The 13280-nt window shown below is 46.7% G+C and overlaps 1 protein-coding gene across 2 annotated transcripts in view; it reads left to right on the top strand.

Annotated features, from left to right (window-relative positions):
• Positions 1-13280, top strand: part of LOC137794186 (DNA-binding protein SATB2-like) — a 24474-nt gene extending 11194 nt beyond the window's left edge. For both annotated transcript variants that reach the window (XM_068590866.1, XM_068590865.1), the window contains 10 exons: positions 1120-1305; positions 4276-4402; positions 5006-5129; positions 5868-5970; positions 7298-7348; positions 7561-8087; positions 8169-8381; positions 8617-8769; positions 10015-10206; positions 11315-13280. In XM_068590866.1, coding sequence (XP_068446967.1) covers positions 1120-1305; positions 4276-4402; positions 5006-5129; positions 5868-5970; positions 7298-7348; positions 7561-8087; positions 8169-8381; positions 8617-8769; positions 10015-10206; positions 11315-11929 — 2291 coding nt within the window. In that variant the 3' untranslated portion in view covers positions 11930-13280. The remainder of the gene's footprint in view (positions 1-1119; positions 1306-4275; positions 4403-5005; positions 5130-5867; positions 5971-7297; positions 7349-7560; positions 8088-8168; positions 8382-8616; positions 8770-10014; positions 10207-11314) is intronic.

Genomic DNA, 13280 nt, shown 5'->3' with positions numbered 1-13280 from the left:
TGTCTTATTGGCCGATAGCGTGCCTGACGCCGCTGCGGTTTGGCTCCGGCTGATCTGTCGCTGCCTCGTCAGGAAGGAGGATTGATTGCTTGTTAATTATCCGTTCCCGCCGGACGGACCAGTGGACTGCAGGGGTGTGAATGGAACCAGGAGGAGCTCGCGGGACTTGCCCAATGACGAGTCACCGCTGGAGTCGTGGCATCATCGGCGACGGAGATATCACGTCCAGCGCTTTTCAGAGCGGTTCTGGAAGCGGGTCTTATCCGTTGTGGCTTTTAATGTGCGGTGGAAACAAATACAGTTGTACAATCTCACACTGACTGACATTCACACTGGCAGCTGCCCAGTTCAGGCTTCCACCGAGACCACCAAGCAGCCGCGCTGCTGCAGCAACGCTGACACGCCGCCGCACCGAACAGACAGGAAGTTGTCGCTGTCAGCTTCGGTTTCTGAGGGAATCGCAACACTGAGATTTAAATGACAAACGGGAAGCGTATAAAAATCCTGCAGAAACATTGCAAGCTGCCCGATTTGAGCACATTTGACTTCCGTGAATGTAGAGAAAATCAGTATGTTGTTCAGTGCCTTGCTCAGAAGCACCTGAACGATAACAGAGTGACAGGAATTATCGTTCAAACTAATTTAAGGGGTTTAAATCTGGAGCTTTCCACTCACAAGTCACTGCGGCCAGATAGAAAGACAAAGGATGAGAACACTGTGCTCCTTTCTCTGATTCATATGATATCGATATTCGGATTTAAAATTTGCAGATCCGCCTTGAAATGTAATTTTCTGAAGAAGCTTTCGGCTACAACTTCGACTTTCTGAACTTTTAGACTGATGCTGCTGCGAATCATGAACAGCTGTAAGTGCATTTATCTGTAGGCTATCTTGTTTTTTTTTGTTTTTTGGTTCCCTTTTCCACATTTTGAGGGCGCTTTTAATTCAGTTGCAGATGCAGTTTGCACCCCAACATTGCTTGACCTAATTGGGCAACTCTTCCATGGTCTTTTATGACAACATACAGCAACAACAAGGAGGACACAGGCTACACAAAACACACGAGAAGCTGTGTTTGAACCCTCTTGTCCTGTCACTCTCTCTCCGTCCGTCTGGCAGGTTTGATGATCCCGGTCTACTGCGTGGTGGAGCACGTAGACGTGGGCGTGGCGGGGGACTGCGGCGGGCACGGCGACCGCCACGCTGAGTTTGTGTTGGTCCACAAGGATGTGCTCTTCACGCAGCTGGTGGAGACGGCACTGGTCGCTCTGGGATACTCGCACAGCTCAGCTGTACAGGCAAGTGGTAAGTAGAGAGTGTGTGTGTGGGGGTGTGTGTGTCCAGATCGATGCATTCCTATTCAGATTCTCTGAGCACCACTCAAATGTCTCATGCAATCATTTCGCGTCTCGTCTGCTCTTCAGATTTGAACCCCTGCTAGTAATCTGATCTTTAGCATCTTTTATTCTGTCTCTCCAGTTATCCCTTCCTCCAGATTGGGAAGTTTAAACACAGACGTACTAGTAAAAAACGTTCACCATACTCATGTTGACTCTATTTTCAGGTAGTATGATTTTTTACTTTATTAGCCTTTATTTAACCAGGTCGGTCCCGTTGAGATGCAATGACCTCTTTTCCCAGGGAAGCCTGGCCAAGACAGCAGCATGAAAAAGTTTCAACAGTCACAAGACACACAGAAATCACATAACACAGCTAAAAACATTAAAAGATTAGGCAACAGGACTAAAGCTCCGGATTCACACCAAAACAAGAACAAGTGCGGTATGAAGCCGCTCCAATTTCTCTCACACAAAATAAATGACAGACGTCCTGTGACAATAAATATCACAGTGCAACCCAGTCCGACAATTTAAATACAACGATGGATTATTTATTAACTGATGACTTTAGTTTTGATGTCTTCAGTTGTAATTCCTCTTAATGTACCTCAAGAAAACTGTGACGAGTTGAGAAGAATAATTCTCAGCATTTAAAAATGCGAGAATAATAACTTAATTCAGTCAGAGAGTCAGATTATCTAAATGCACAACTTCTAAACTATCTTGGTTGTAGATTGTTTTCCCCTCCGGTGGGCGCGTCTTTAGGCATATTTGTTTGATTGACAGCCAGGTTCAGGGAGGTTTCCACGTCAGCTCCGTCCTTTAAGCAAGAGTTGGATTCAGTCGTGTTACATCACTGTTTTGCTGCAGTTCATGGTTATTGACAGCAACATATTCATAAAAACTACTCGGTGCGCTCAGTTGTTGACAAAAAGTCGTCAGCCTCTGCCTTTTAATCACATCTGGGAAACGCAAGAATCTAAAGTTTTCCATTATTACATGTTAACTGGAAACATCTCATGTTTCAGTCTTTCTTTGGTAATTGATGATAAATTAATTATTTCCAGCAGCGGTTTAATAGAGTATGACTGGTTTCCAGATGGGTGGGGTTTCGCCACATGGGCGCAATGAGTACAGACATGTTTAGACGATCGCAGAAAAGGTATTTGCCAAGAAGGTATTCCGAGGAAAAATGCGCCGTCTTTTGTCCTGATCAGATGAGAGTCTGTTCACCCGTCTGGCAGCGTGGCGGTGAAACCAAACACTATCTGTGTCGCAGACCAGCACCAAAACTTGTTCTCATCATTCTGAGATCAAAACAAGAAGGCAGACAACATCCAGTCAACCATGAAACAACAGCTTCCACACACACACACACACACACACACACACACACACACACACACACACTGGAAGAAATGGCAGTTTGACATTCCTGGTGTGTCCCGTAAACACAGGGCGCTCTAACCGAGCGGCCGACGCCCTGCGACCCCCCTCGCCTCTCCCAAATGGCCTGGTTTTGTTCGGAGAAATAAGCCTTTTCTTTTCAAATAAATAATTTTTGGCTGGAGTCATGCATTTTTTTTTCCCTCCAGTGTGGTCACAACCAAAATTATACAGAGTCTCTTCTATTTTCTTCTGCCATTGAATTGCATCTTGCATAACTTTGGCTGGACGAGTATTTTTAAACTCTTAACTGGCACGGGGGGGTTTTCTTTAATTAACTCGCACATTATGGCTAATTAAAAAGAAGCTATTTCTAATTTAGGGTGTATGGTTATTGCTCTGGATTTAACATGGGCTTCGGTGAATTGCTGTGCAAAAAAAGGCCATGTTTTGGGACACATTTACTGATATTACTCACTTAGAAATAAACATTTACCATATTTTAGGGCTTGCAAACCACTAGAGGTTCCCAGAAACAACACAAACTCTATTTAAAAACAACATACTGCACTGGGGACAATGTCTCTGAAAGCTGTTTTATTATTTGTAATGTCATACATTTCTGCAAAAATGTTATATCTGACTATTTAGCAACTATTGCAAACTCTTAATTATTGAGCAACATGCCAGCAGATACTGATGTCACTGATAAAGATCATTATAAGATAAAGTCAGCTGATGATATCGGCATCCAGTGTATGGTTTGGGCTGCAGAGAAGAGTGTGCGTTGGTGGTGAAATGAGATTTGAAGTTAAAATATGAATTATGTTAACAATTGTTAACATAACTTTGGACCAAGAAGTAGTTAAACATGTTAAATCAGGTCAGCAGCAACTCACACCAGCAACCTGTTGATGACACGTTGGAGTCTTTGAAATCATGACTAAAGCAAAGTCAGCTGCAGGACACACAACAACTGCCAGATATGAGAATATAATATGGTGCAGTCAGACAGGAGATCAGTGACCTCACAGTGTTTATTCAGTACATCAACATCTCGTTCGGCCTGCTTCAGTCTTTAATGCTGCGCTGATTTTACATTTCTCCTCTGATTAATCAACTGTGGAGTCCCAAGAGAACAGCCTTTGTTCTTTTGCCCCTATCACCACCATCCTCGTCCTACACACACACACACACACACACACACACACACACGTACACACGATGGAGGCTGGCAGGCCAAGGCCAGGCAAGGTCTGTGTTTGATTTAGCAGATCCTAACGCGATTAGGCCTGTTTAGATTTGCGCTTCCAGTCACGGTGGTTGGAAGGTTTGGGGAATGTTCAACCCAAGATGATGCTCCAAGACTGGGAGTGTCGTCTGTTAAACTCCCCAACACACACACACACACACACACACACACAAGCAGGTTAGGTCTACATAAATGAGAGAACATGAAAACTTGACTTCTGGCGTTTAAATCTTTTAAACAGATGATGGACACATTATTATAGTTATATGTTTATGTGTGTTTTCTTGTGTTCTGCAGGCATCATTAAAGTGGGCCAGTGGAAGCCGATGCCCATCCACTACCTGACAGACGCTCCGGAGGCCACAGTGGCTGACATGCTGCTGGACGTCTACCACATGGTGACACTGCGGATCCTGCTGCACAGGTCTGACGCGTTGCATCGTTATTAGGTTTAAATGACACGGGGTTTATAGACAAGATGGACTTTTTGATGTCAAGTTGCTGCTTTGGACCGATCTTTTTAATATCTCCTTACAAAGAAAAATCCCTCTTTATGGTCAAGTATCCTTTATTTTGTATCACGGCAACAAGGACAATGTGTACAACACATAGCCGCACTTTGGTTTTGCTGTTTTTGCATTTGCACATTTGTTCGTGACTTTTCAGTAATAAACGACCATCTGAGGTCCGCTGTGGCCGTAACTAGGCCCCCAACCAGGTTGATCCAGCTGTGGTTGAAGCAGTGTTGCTTTGTGGTTTCCGCTCATGTTCTTGATGTATTTTTTACAAGGAGACACAACAGGAAAAGGATGAATAATTGATCTTTTGAAGAGGGATAAAGACAAAAGTTAGAGCAGCGAACAATGAGGAAAAGCTCAGAGCAGGGACCAAAGAGTTATTAACTAACCCTTAACTAGGGAAATCACTCACTGCTTCTTTGAAACGAGTGCAGATTGTTGGTTGATGTGACAGCCTCTGCCTTAAAGCGAATGAATATGTATAGTAACAAAGCGCCTCACGCGTGCAGCTTTGCGCGGCTGGAGGAGCTGCCGTCGGAGCAGTGGACCCACGCCACCGTGAGGAACGCCCTGAAAGAGCTGCTCAGAGAGACCAACCAGAGCGCGCTGGCCAAGGAGTGTCCCCTCTCCCAGGTATGTTCTCCCCGCATCCACGGCCAATGAAGCCTCCACAAAAGTTGTGAGTCTGTATTCAGACTTCAGACAACAGATCACCTCTTTTTCATTAGAAGTAAATGTCAATCTGGGTTTGATTCTGTCTCTGTCACACACAGATAGCCGAGATGCTGTTAAGTATTTTCTCTAAACACATGCGGTTTCATCCTCAGTTCACCACACACTTAGAGCACTGTGTAATCTCTCTCTAACACACACACACACACACACACACACACACACTGATACCGTCCCATGGGAATTGATGCAAACACGCACACGTCAATTATCCTCCTCACACACACACCCTGCAGTCATTAGACTTGAGAGTGTGTCATTTTCTACTCATGATTTATACACAGGACTTAGTCATGATGTAATTAGTGATTAGGGGAAGTGTGTGGGTGGTGTGTGTTTGTGTGTGTGTGTGTTTGCAGCCTGACTCATGTGAGTTTTAATCCTGAGTGTTTCCCATGTTGAGCTTCGACCGCTCGTGGAGACTCGCGTGCGTCTCCCGCTCTGTCGAAGTGACCACAGTGCATGCTGGGAAAGAGAGAGTGGACTGAGAGTTTCAATAAATCCGCAGCGAGTTGGTCAGCGGCTGAGATTTCTCATAATCTCACCCAAAGAGCAGAAATGAATAATAAAATGCCTCGAAGTGTTTCATATTTGGATTGTTGAGCTGCAACATCATGTTTATTTCTGTCTTTCTGTCAGAGTATGATCTCAGCGATCGTCAACAGTTCCTACTACATCAACGTCTCCACCTCTAAGTGCCAGGAGTTTGGACGCTGGTACAAGAGGTACAAACGCATCAAAGGTAACGCTAAAGGTCCTGAAATCAAAGCCTTGGATTGATCTTTCGGGCATGAAGTGAAACAAATGATAGAATCGGTGACAACAGCTGAAGAGAAAACTGTTGCTATAAAACACATGGGTGAAAAACTTGAAACATAAACACACATTTTTCACAGTAACCTGGTTCTTTGTGTGTCAGCGCAGTCCGTCACAGGTGTGGCTTCACTTGGGTGGAAGCTTTGTGTTGTTCAGTGACTCCACTGTTCAGTGTCTGTGAGCTGATTTATTGTCACGTTTCCCTTGTTAAATTCTCCCGCATTGTTAAAAACTTCACTTCCAGTGACCAACTCTTTCGTGCACCTCAACCATCAACTCTTCAGCTGTTTATACTTTATTGGCCTCCCGTTACTTGGAGAAGTGGAGACTGTCAGAGCTCTTTGTGAAGCTGACACTCACTTTGGATCACAACTCCACTCAATATGACTCACCTGCCTGGCTGCCTTTTGTTTTTATGATGTCGTTGCTTTGAATGTGATACTTTTTAGGGAAGTTTTTCCCCATTCTTCTGTCCACCCCCCGTGTGTGTGCGTCAGCCTCCATGTGTCTAATCTGCTGCATGAGACGTCTGTCACTGACAGCTCTCAGTAGGAACGAACTGTCACACATGGTTTGCATTAATGTCACCCTTAATACACATGACAAAACTAAATGCTCTTAACTCCTAATGGAAAACAGCAGCAACCCCCCCCCCCCCCCCCCCCCACACACACACACACACACGCTACCAAAACCCAGGAACAAGAGCTCCTCTTACACTTCTTCTACACACACGCACTGGGAAGGTAAAAATCTGAAGGCCTGCCAAACCTCACTCCAACTTTTATTCCCCTAATAACCTAAAATGTGACTCTCAACCAAACCCAGCGGACGCGTAATAGGAAGCAGATTTATGTGGAGACGAGCAGAGAGGCCGTTAGGAGAGCAGGAAAGTTCAATGCGGCGATGAAGAGGACGCACTTATTTGATCGTATCTGGAAATAGTGGAGACAGTGAGTGGAAATAGGACTTTGTGGTAATGAGCTCATCCTCTGGATAATACTTTTTTACACATAAAGGAGCAGCACATTCCCCCTGCTATCCCTTCACAATAAGCCTCTGGATAGACTTACTCAGACTTAAACTTACACATTTTAGACCCAAAGAGATGCTGTGAAAATGTGAGGTTGTTGTTAAACGTTGCCGGATTTAGGCTGAAGAGAGAAATGTTATTGTGTGAGAACAGATCGATGGTTTCACTTTGAAATTGGTTGATATAAAACCTAGTAACGCCTTTGATATCCCCCCCGCAGGTGAATACATCGAGAAGATGTGGTCAGCTCAGGACAAGTCAGATATTAAAGGTACGTTCATCTTTTATTGATGACTTTCTTGTGACATAATGTACCTCTTGAGGGCTTCAGTGACCAAATTAAATAGAAATACAGATTAGACTGTAGATTAAAAGGTTAAAGAAGGCCCAATCTGATTTTTTATGTTAGTCAGGTTTAGTATAGTGCATGCTGACAAACCTGTGTGTGTCTGTGTGTCTGTGTGTGTGTGTGTGGCGACGCAGTGGAGAGGGATTTGGACCTGAGCGCCCTCAGCCATCGACCTCCCTCTCTCCTCCCCTCCCCCACCCATTTGGGCTCCCTGGGCGTCCCCGGAGCTCTGTCCATCAAAAGTGTCCTCGGGGACACCCAGCCTCAATGTCTGCCTCACCCCGCCATCCAGCACCACCCGGGTGGCCCCCTGCGGCCCCAGGCTCCTCCTCTCCTGGGCCACGGCGGGCTCCTGTCGCCCCAGCTCTCCCCTCAGCTCGTCCGGCAGCAGCTCGCCATGGCGCACCTCATCAACCAGCAGCTCGCCGTCAGCCGCCTGCTCACGCACCAGCACCCACAGGGAGTCAACCAGCAGTTCCTCCACCACCCGCCCATCTCGCGCACCTGCAAGGGCCCCGGGGCCGCCGGCGCCGCCGAGCCCGGCCTCAACTGCTCGGGGGCCGACGTCTCCTTCAGCATCTACCAGCAAGTCAGGAACGAGCTGAAGAGGGCCAGCATTTCTCAGGCGGTGTTTGCCCGCGTGGCTTTCAACCGCACGCAGGTAAACTGAGATGAAACCGCCTGACTGTTCCCGGAGGTGAAGCATTTCCGTTAACGCTCGCGTCCGTGTGTGTGGCCGCAGGGCCTGCTGTCAGAGATCCTGCGTAAGGAGGAGGACCCTCGCTCGGCCTCGCAGTCCCTGCTGGTCAACCTGAAGGCCATGCAGAGCTTCCTCAACCTGCCGGAGGGCGAGCGAGACCGCATCTACCAGGAGGAGAGGGAGCGGAGCGCCAACTCCAACCACAACCTCCCCACCAATCACATCTCCAACAGCAACACGCTCAGACACCCACAGGTACACACGGGCATTTTATTCACAGCTGTGCAGTACATTATGGATAATACAGTATGAAGTATACAAGGGTTGGAACACATTTTATGTGATATTTTTACTGTTATGTTGGCAATAATGTTGCAGATCTTAATGCCACTAAAGCAGTTACACACCAAACGTCTACTGATGTAGATACAAATCTGAAATATCTGAAGTTGTCAAACTCATCTCGGCCTCTGCGTCCCGCTCTGTGCAGACAAAGTGCACCATGTCTGCTGCAGAGCTGCCGATGAAGCTGGACCCGTTGGTGAACATCTCGTCCGGCATCTACGACGAGATCCAGCAGGAGATGAAGAGGGCGAAGGTCTCCCAGGCTCTGTTCGCCAAGGTGGCTGCCAATAAAAGTCAGGTCAGTACCGAGGAAACAACACTCTTTAGCGCTTCGAGATGCATTCCTTGATTTTTGAGGATTGTGTTTGAACCGTGCAGTCTCCCGGTGATAACGTTCTTCAGAGTTTACACACGTGAACCTCCTGTAAGACATCCGTGTACACACGTACTCGGCGTCGGGCTGAGTTGATGATGTTTGAAGGAGTTGATGAGGGTGTTACATGCAGGTGTGTGTGTGTGTGTGTGTGTGTGAGTAGCGGGGCATCTGATTACCCGCTCTGGCCGACCATCGTGTCTCCATCCTCAGATAAACAATGCGGGTGATGGAGGGGGAGATCAAAGCAGAGTCTGCTCTGTCGGGGGAGAGAGCGGGAGACAAAGGGAGGAAGTTTAAAGGCCTTTACTTTTTCTTGCGACTGATTTATTACCAACAGACAGAGATAGTTTGAGAACTAGTGTGTAGAGACACTGAGATGCTAAGAAGTCTGAGATGATAAAGCAGTAAATGGACTGAAATTGATGGAGGGATGAGACAGGCAACTCAGCGGAGAAGGAGGAACAGAAGGATGCAAGACGGAGGAAAAGATAGACAAGATGACGGAGGGATGATCACATTATTACCATTAATTTCCAGGCTGAAGGCTGCGCATAAACAACAGCTGGTGGCAGATCCTGGGTCAGCCTAGCAGAGATAATCTAATCTTCACACACACATACACACTTGCAGACTCTCACTGCTCCCCTCCGACTTTTTCCTTCTGCTTCTCCTCTCAGGGAACAACTTCTCTTCTATCACAATAAGTCGTTTATTTATTTAAGAATTTGGCAATAAAATACTCCCAAAAAAGACAACTTGTGTGACATAGTTAGCTTAGAAGTATCATTAACCCTTTTTTTAAACTATAATGATTATAAAAGAAGTGGAACTGAAAGCCAATAAATGGGCTGAACCAGAATCAACTAGCAACATGTTGCTGATTTCAGAAGAACATAATGTCAGTAAACGGTGACTTAAGCCCAGCCGGGAAGGAGACCGCAGTCACACAAAGTCGTCTCCAAACATACACCGAGTAAACAAACAATCACACGCATCAAGTCGAGCCAAAGCTGTTCAAATACTGCTTACAGGACCAACAAAACAAACAAAAATCTGCCACTAAAAAGCTCTTTTTTTTTCATCGTCATCCATCCGGAATAGCTCATCAGAAAGTGCAGTCATTAAATCATCGTACGTTGAGTGATTAAACACCTAAATCTCCTCCAGGGCTGGCTGTGTGAGCTGCTCAGGTGGAAAGAGAGCCCGAGCCCAGAGAACCGCACCCTGTGGGAGAACCTGTGCACCATCAGGAGGTTCCTGGCGTTAACGCAGGCCGATAGAGATCAGGTCTACGAAGAGGAGTCGAGGCAGCAGCACAGCGACAGGCTCCACACCGTCCTGCACATGCCAGAACAGCAGGTACAAACGCACAAAGCCAGTCGCCCCGGGTTAGGTGCTCCGCTGTTTTTAGTCCCACTGTTATGTCAGATGTACCTAGATATCATTACGTTTAGTTCCTATTCATTCTCTATGCAATCAGGGAACTCATCTGTGGTGATTGTGAAGAGGAAAAAAAGAAGTACACAACCACTCTAAACCACACACTCAAATCAGAGTGTTTTACGAGCAGACAACGTGAACGCCAGCGTCCGATTCCTCGATGTTCGGGAAAAAGTTTCCTCTGTCTCGTCCCGCCACCTGCTCCTCTCAGCGGCCCTCCTCGTCGTCATATTTGTGTCCCATAAGTATTTGGAAATAGAAGCGGTAAATGAGCGGCCCACACGTTTCCTGCTAAACACTCCTCCATCCCACCCTCTCCCCCGAAAACCAAAATGCCCTCCAGTCTGGCCCTAACCTCAATATTATTCAGAACATTCCCTGTAATTATTGAAGCAGAGCAAAAAGGAATTGCCATTATCTTTATTTAGGTCCTTTAATTTCGATGGACCACAGATTTATGGCGCTGGATTCCTGTGTTTGGGTGTGCTGGTCACCCCACCCTGCTAATACGCTGTGGCAGTGTGGTTGTTTGTGTGTGCATGTTGGCGGCTGACGGAGGCGAGTTGATGACACTTCCGCTTGTACTACATTTCCCTTAATGTCTCTGCACTGAAGCCGGTTGTCTCGAATCCCGGAAAGTGTCTTCATGTGCCCGTAAATCTGCAGCAATGTTTTGTTGCGTTATCATTGTCCCGTTGCCTTTTTTAGATGGACGTAAAACAGCATGTCTTCTACATTCACATCTTATTGTAAGGTTTAAAAATGACTCAGAGGAGACACAACATGGTGAAACTTTCAACATTTGTTTGCCACATGTCCTACTTTTTACATTAGTGCGACAAGTACAAAAAGGTTTTAATCTCATGTGATCAGAACTGTGGTACTTCACACGCTCTCGTCTCCACGTTGACCTCCTCTGTTTCCATCATCAGTAGCTTAAATGAACTTCCACAGTAATTGCTAATCTTTCAAAAGCCCTTATTAACATCTTTGCAAAATGTAAAATGTACAATCATTTTCCCTACAGGCGCTCCACAGACCGCCGCTGCCCCCTCTGACTACTCCGTCTCCAGTCCGTGAAGACCCGCAGCCCATCCAGCTGCTGGTCCTGCACGGCTCAGAGGACGGGCCCCAGCGCGGGATGAGCCCCGGCGGCGGAGGCGGAGGACCGAAGAAGGCCCGCTCACGGACGCGGATATCCCTCGAGGCTCTGGGAACCCTGCAGAGCTTCATCGGCGACGTGGGCCTCTACCCCGACCAGGAGGCCATCCACACCCTGTCGGCCCAGCTGGACCTCCCCAAGCACACCATCGTCAAGTTCTTCCAGAACCAGCGCTACAACGTCAAGCACCACAACCAGGTCCGGGAGCCCGCGCCCGGGGAGGACGACCGGGAGAGCTCGAGTCCCAGCGAGGGGGGCGTGTGCGCGGCGGAGAGTCGAGGGGAGGAGGGTCTGTCCGCGTCCGAGGAGTCGAGCGAGGACGGGAGAGGTTCAGTGGAGGCGTTCAGAACAGAAGGAGAGGCGGAGATGGAGGTGGAGAAGGAAGAAGGGGATGATGGGAAAGCCTCGGGGCCAGCGACATCCTCCCTGTCCCCCTACAGCAGCCTGGACAGCCCCCACTCTGCAGAGCAGCAGAGATAACAGCAGAGACATTCGATGGAAGCAATGGACACCATCAAACTGTGAAGCCCGCACACGGCCGACCCGTGAATAAACACACACACTTTCATCACCTTAACCAGAGCTGACGATCAGAGCTCGTTAATATCTGAAGAACTGTGCGAACAGATTCAGGTTTGACTGAAAAAGGGGATCCAAGGTTACGACCAGTGCTTTTGATTTGATGGACAGATTCCTTGAGTTGAGTTTCATGTTTTTTTTTAAAGTGCAGCGACACCAAAATCTCCCCAACACCTCTGTCGGTTCTCAAGGCGACAGTCGTTGTCGAACTACCTCTGCAGCACAATCCACTGCTTTTACAGCTCTGTCAACGTATTACAAAGTACACACAACCATCGGCTAAATGCAACAGTGCAACATGGAAGCTGTGCATTTATATGTTTAGGATTTAGACCGATGGATGCTGATAAACTACGGTGGATTATGCTGCAGGAGCGATGTGAGAAATGTAACATCTTCAGGGGGTTTATGTTTATTTATGTACAATGTCTTTATTTTATTTTCAGCGTTAAGTTTGATACTCAGAGTTTGTCAGAGTTTTCCTCCTGAGGTAGGGTGAGGCAGGTTAAGCTGGCACTGGAGTCCACACGGGATGAAATTTGACAAGTTTATGACAAGAAATACTGTAAGCGGGGCGTAATGTGACTGCTTTTGGGCTTTTGTTGTTGTTGTTGTGCTGCATGTAGGAGAAAGTCAACTTTGAGGAGTGTTTGACTTTAACTTAAAATGAACAAAGCTGGAGTCGCAGTTTGCCCCACATGTGAGACGCCAACCTGACGAACTCACCCCAACAAAGCTCTTTAAGTATTAAAATAACTGGAAATAAACAAACATTAATGTCCCGACATGGGGCAGTCGTACCTCGTGAGACGGGCAGTCCCTCGTGGGCAACAGAGACACGCAGGTCAACAAAACTAGAACCTCCACCCAAACGTTAAATACAGAAACACGCTCCATTTTAAACTCCAGCCCTCACTGACAGGAAATCACTACCGTCCCATCGATATTTATTACTGACTTATTTACTAAAATCTGAGTATTATTGTTGTGATTATAGTTTTATTATCATTTGATTTGACTTCAAAAGTCCTTGTAAATGTGAGAAAAAATGAGAAAGTGGGAATTCAGTGTTACACCGTTTAAAAGTATTGATTTTTTTTTTTTTTTTACAGACTGGAAGAGAAATAAAGCCTTTTTCTAGAGGTGTATGTACATTGTGATGTAAATGTTGACAAGGCACCTGCCAAACTGAACCCGCCATCATGTGTGGGATGAACCACTGTCACTGCCACTGTTGAGTGTCATTTGTAAC

Source organism: Clinocottus analis, unplaced genomic scaffold, assembly GCF_023055335.1.
Source record: "Clinocottus analis isolate CAN_PGR_092001 unplaced genomic scaffold, fCliAna1.0.p SCAF_24, whole genome shotgun sequence".
Taxonomy (NCBI): Eukaryota; Metazoa; Chordata; class Actinopteri; order Perciformes; family Cottidae; genus Clinocottus; species Clinocottus analis.
The sequence above is the reverse complement of the archived record's forward strand: the minus strand, read 5'-3'. Positions and strand labels throughout refer to the sequence as shown.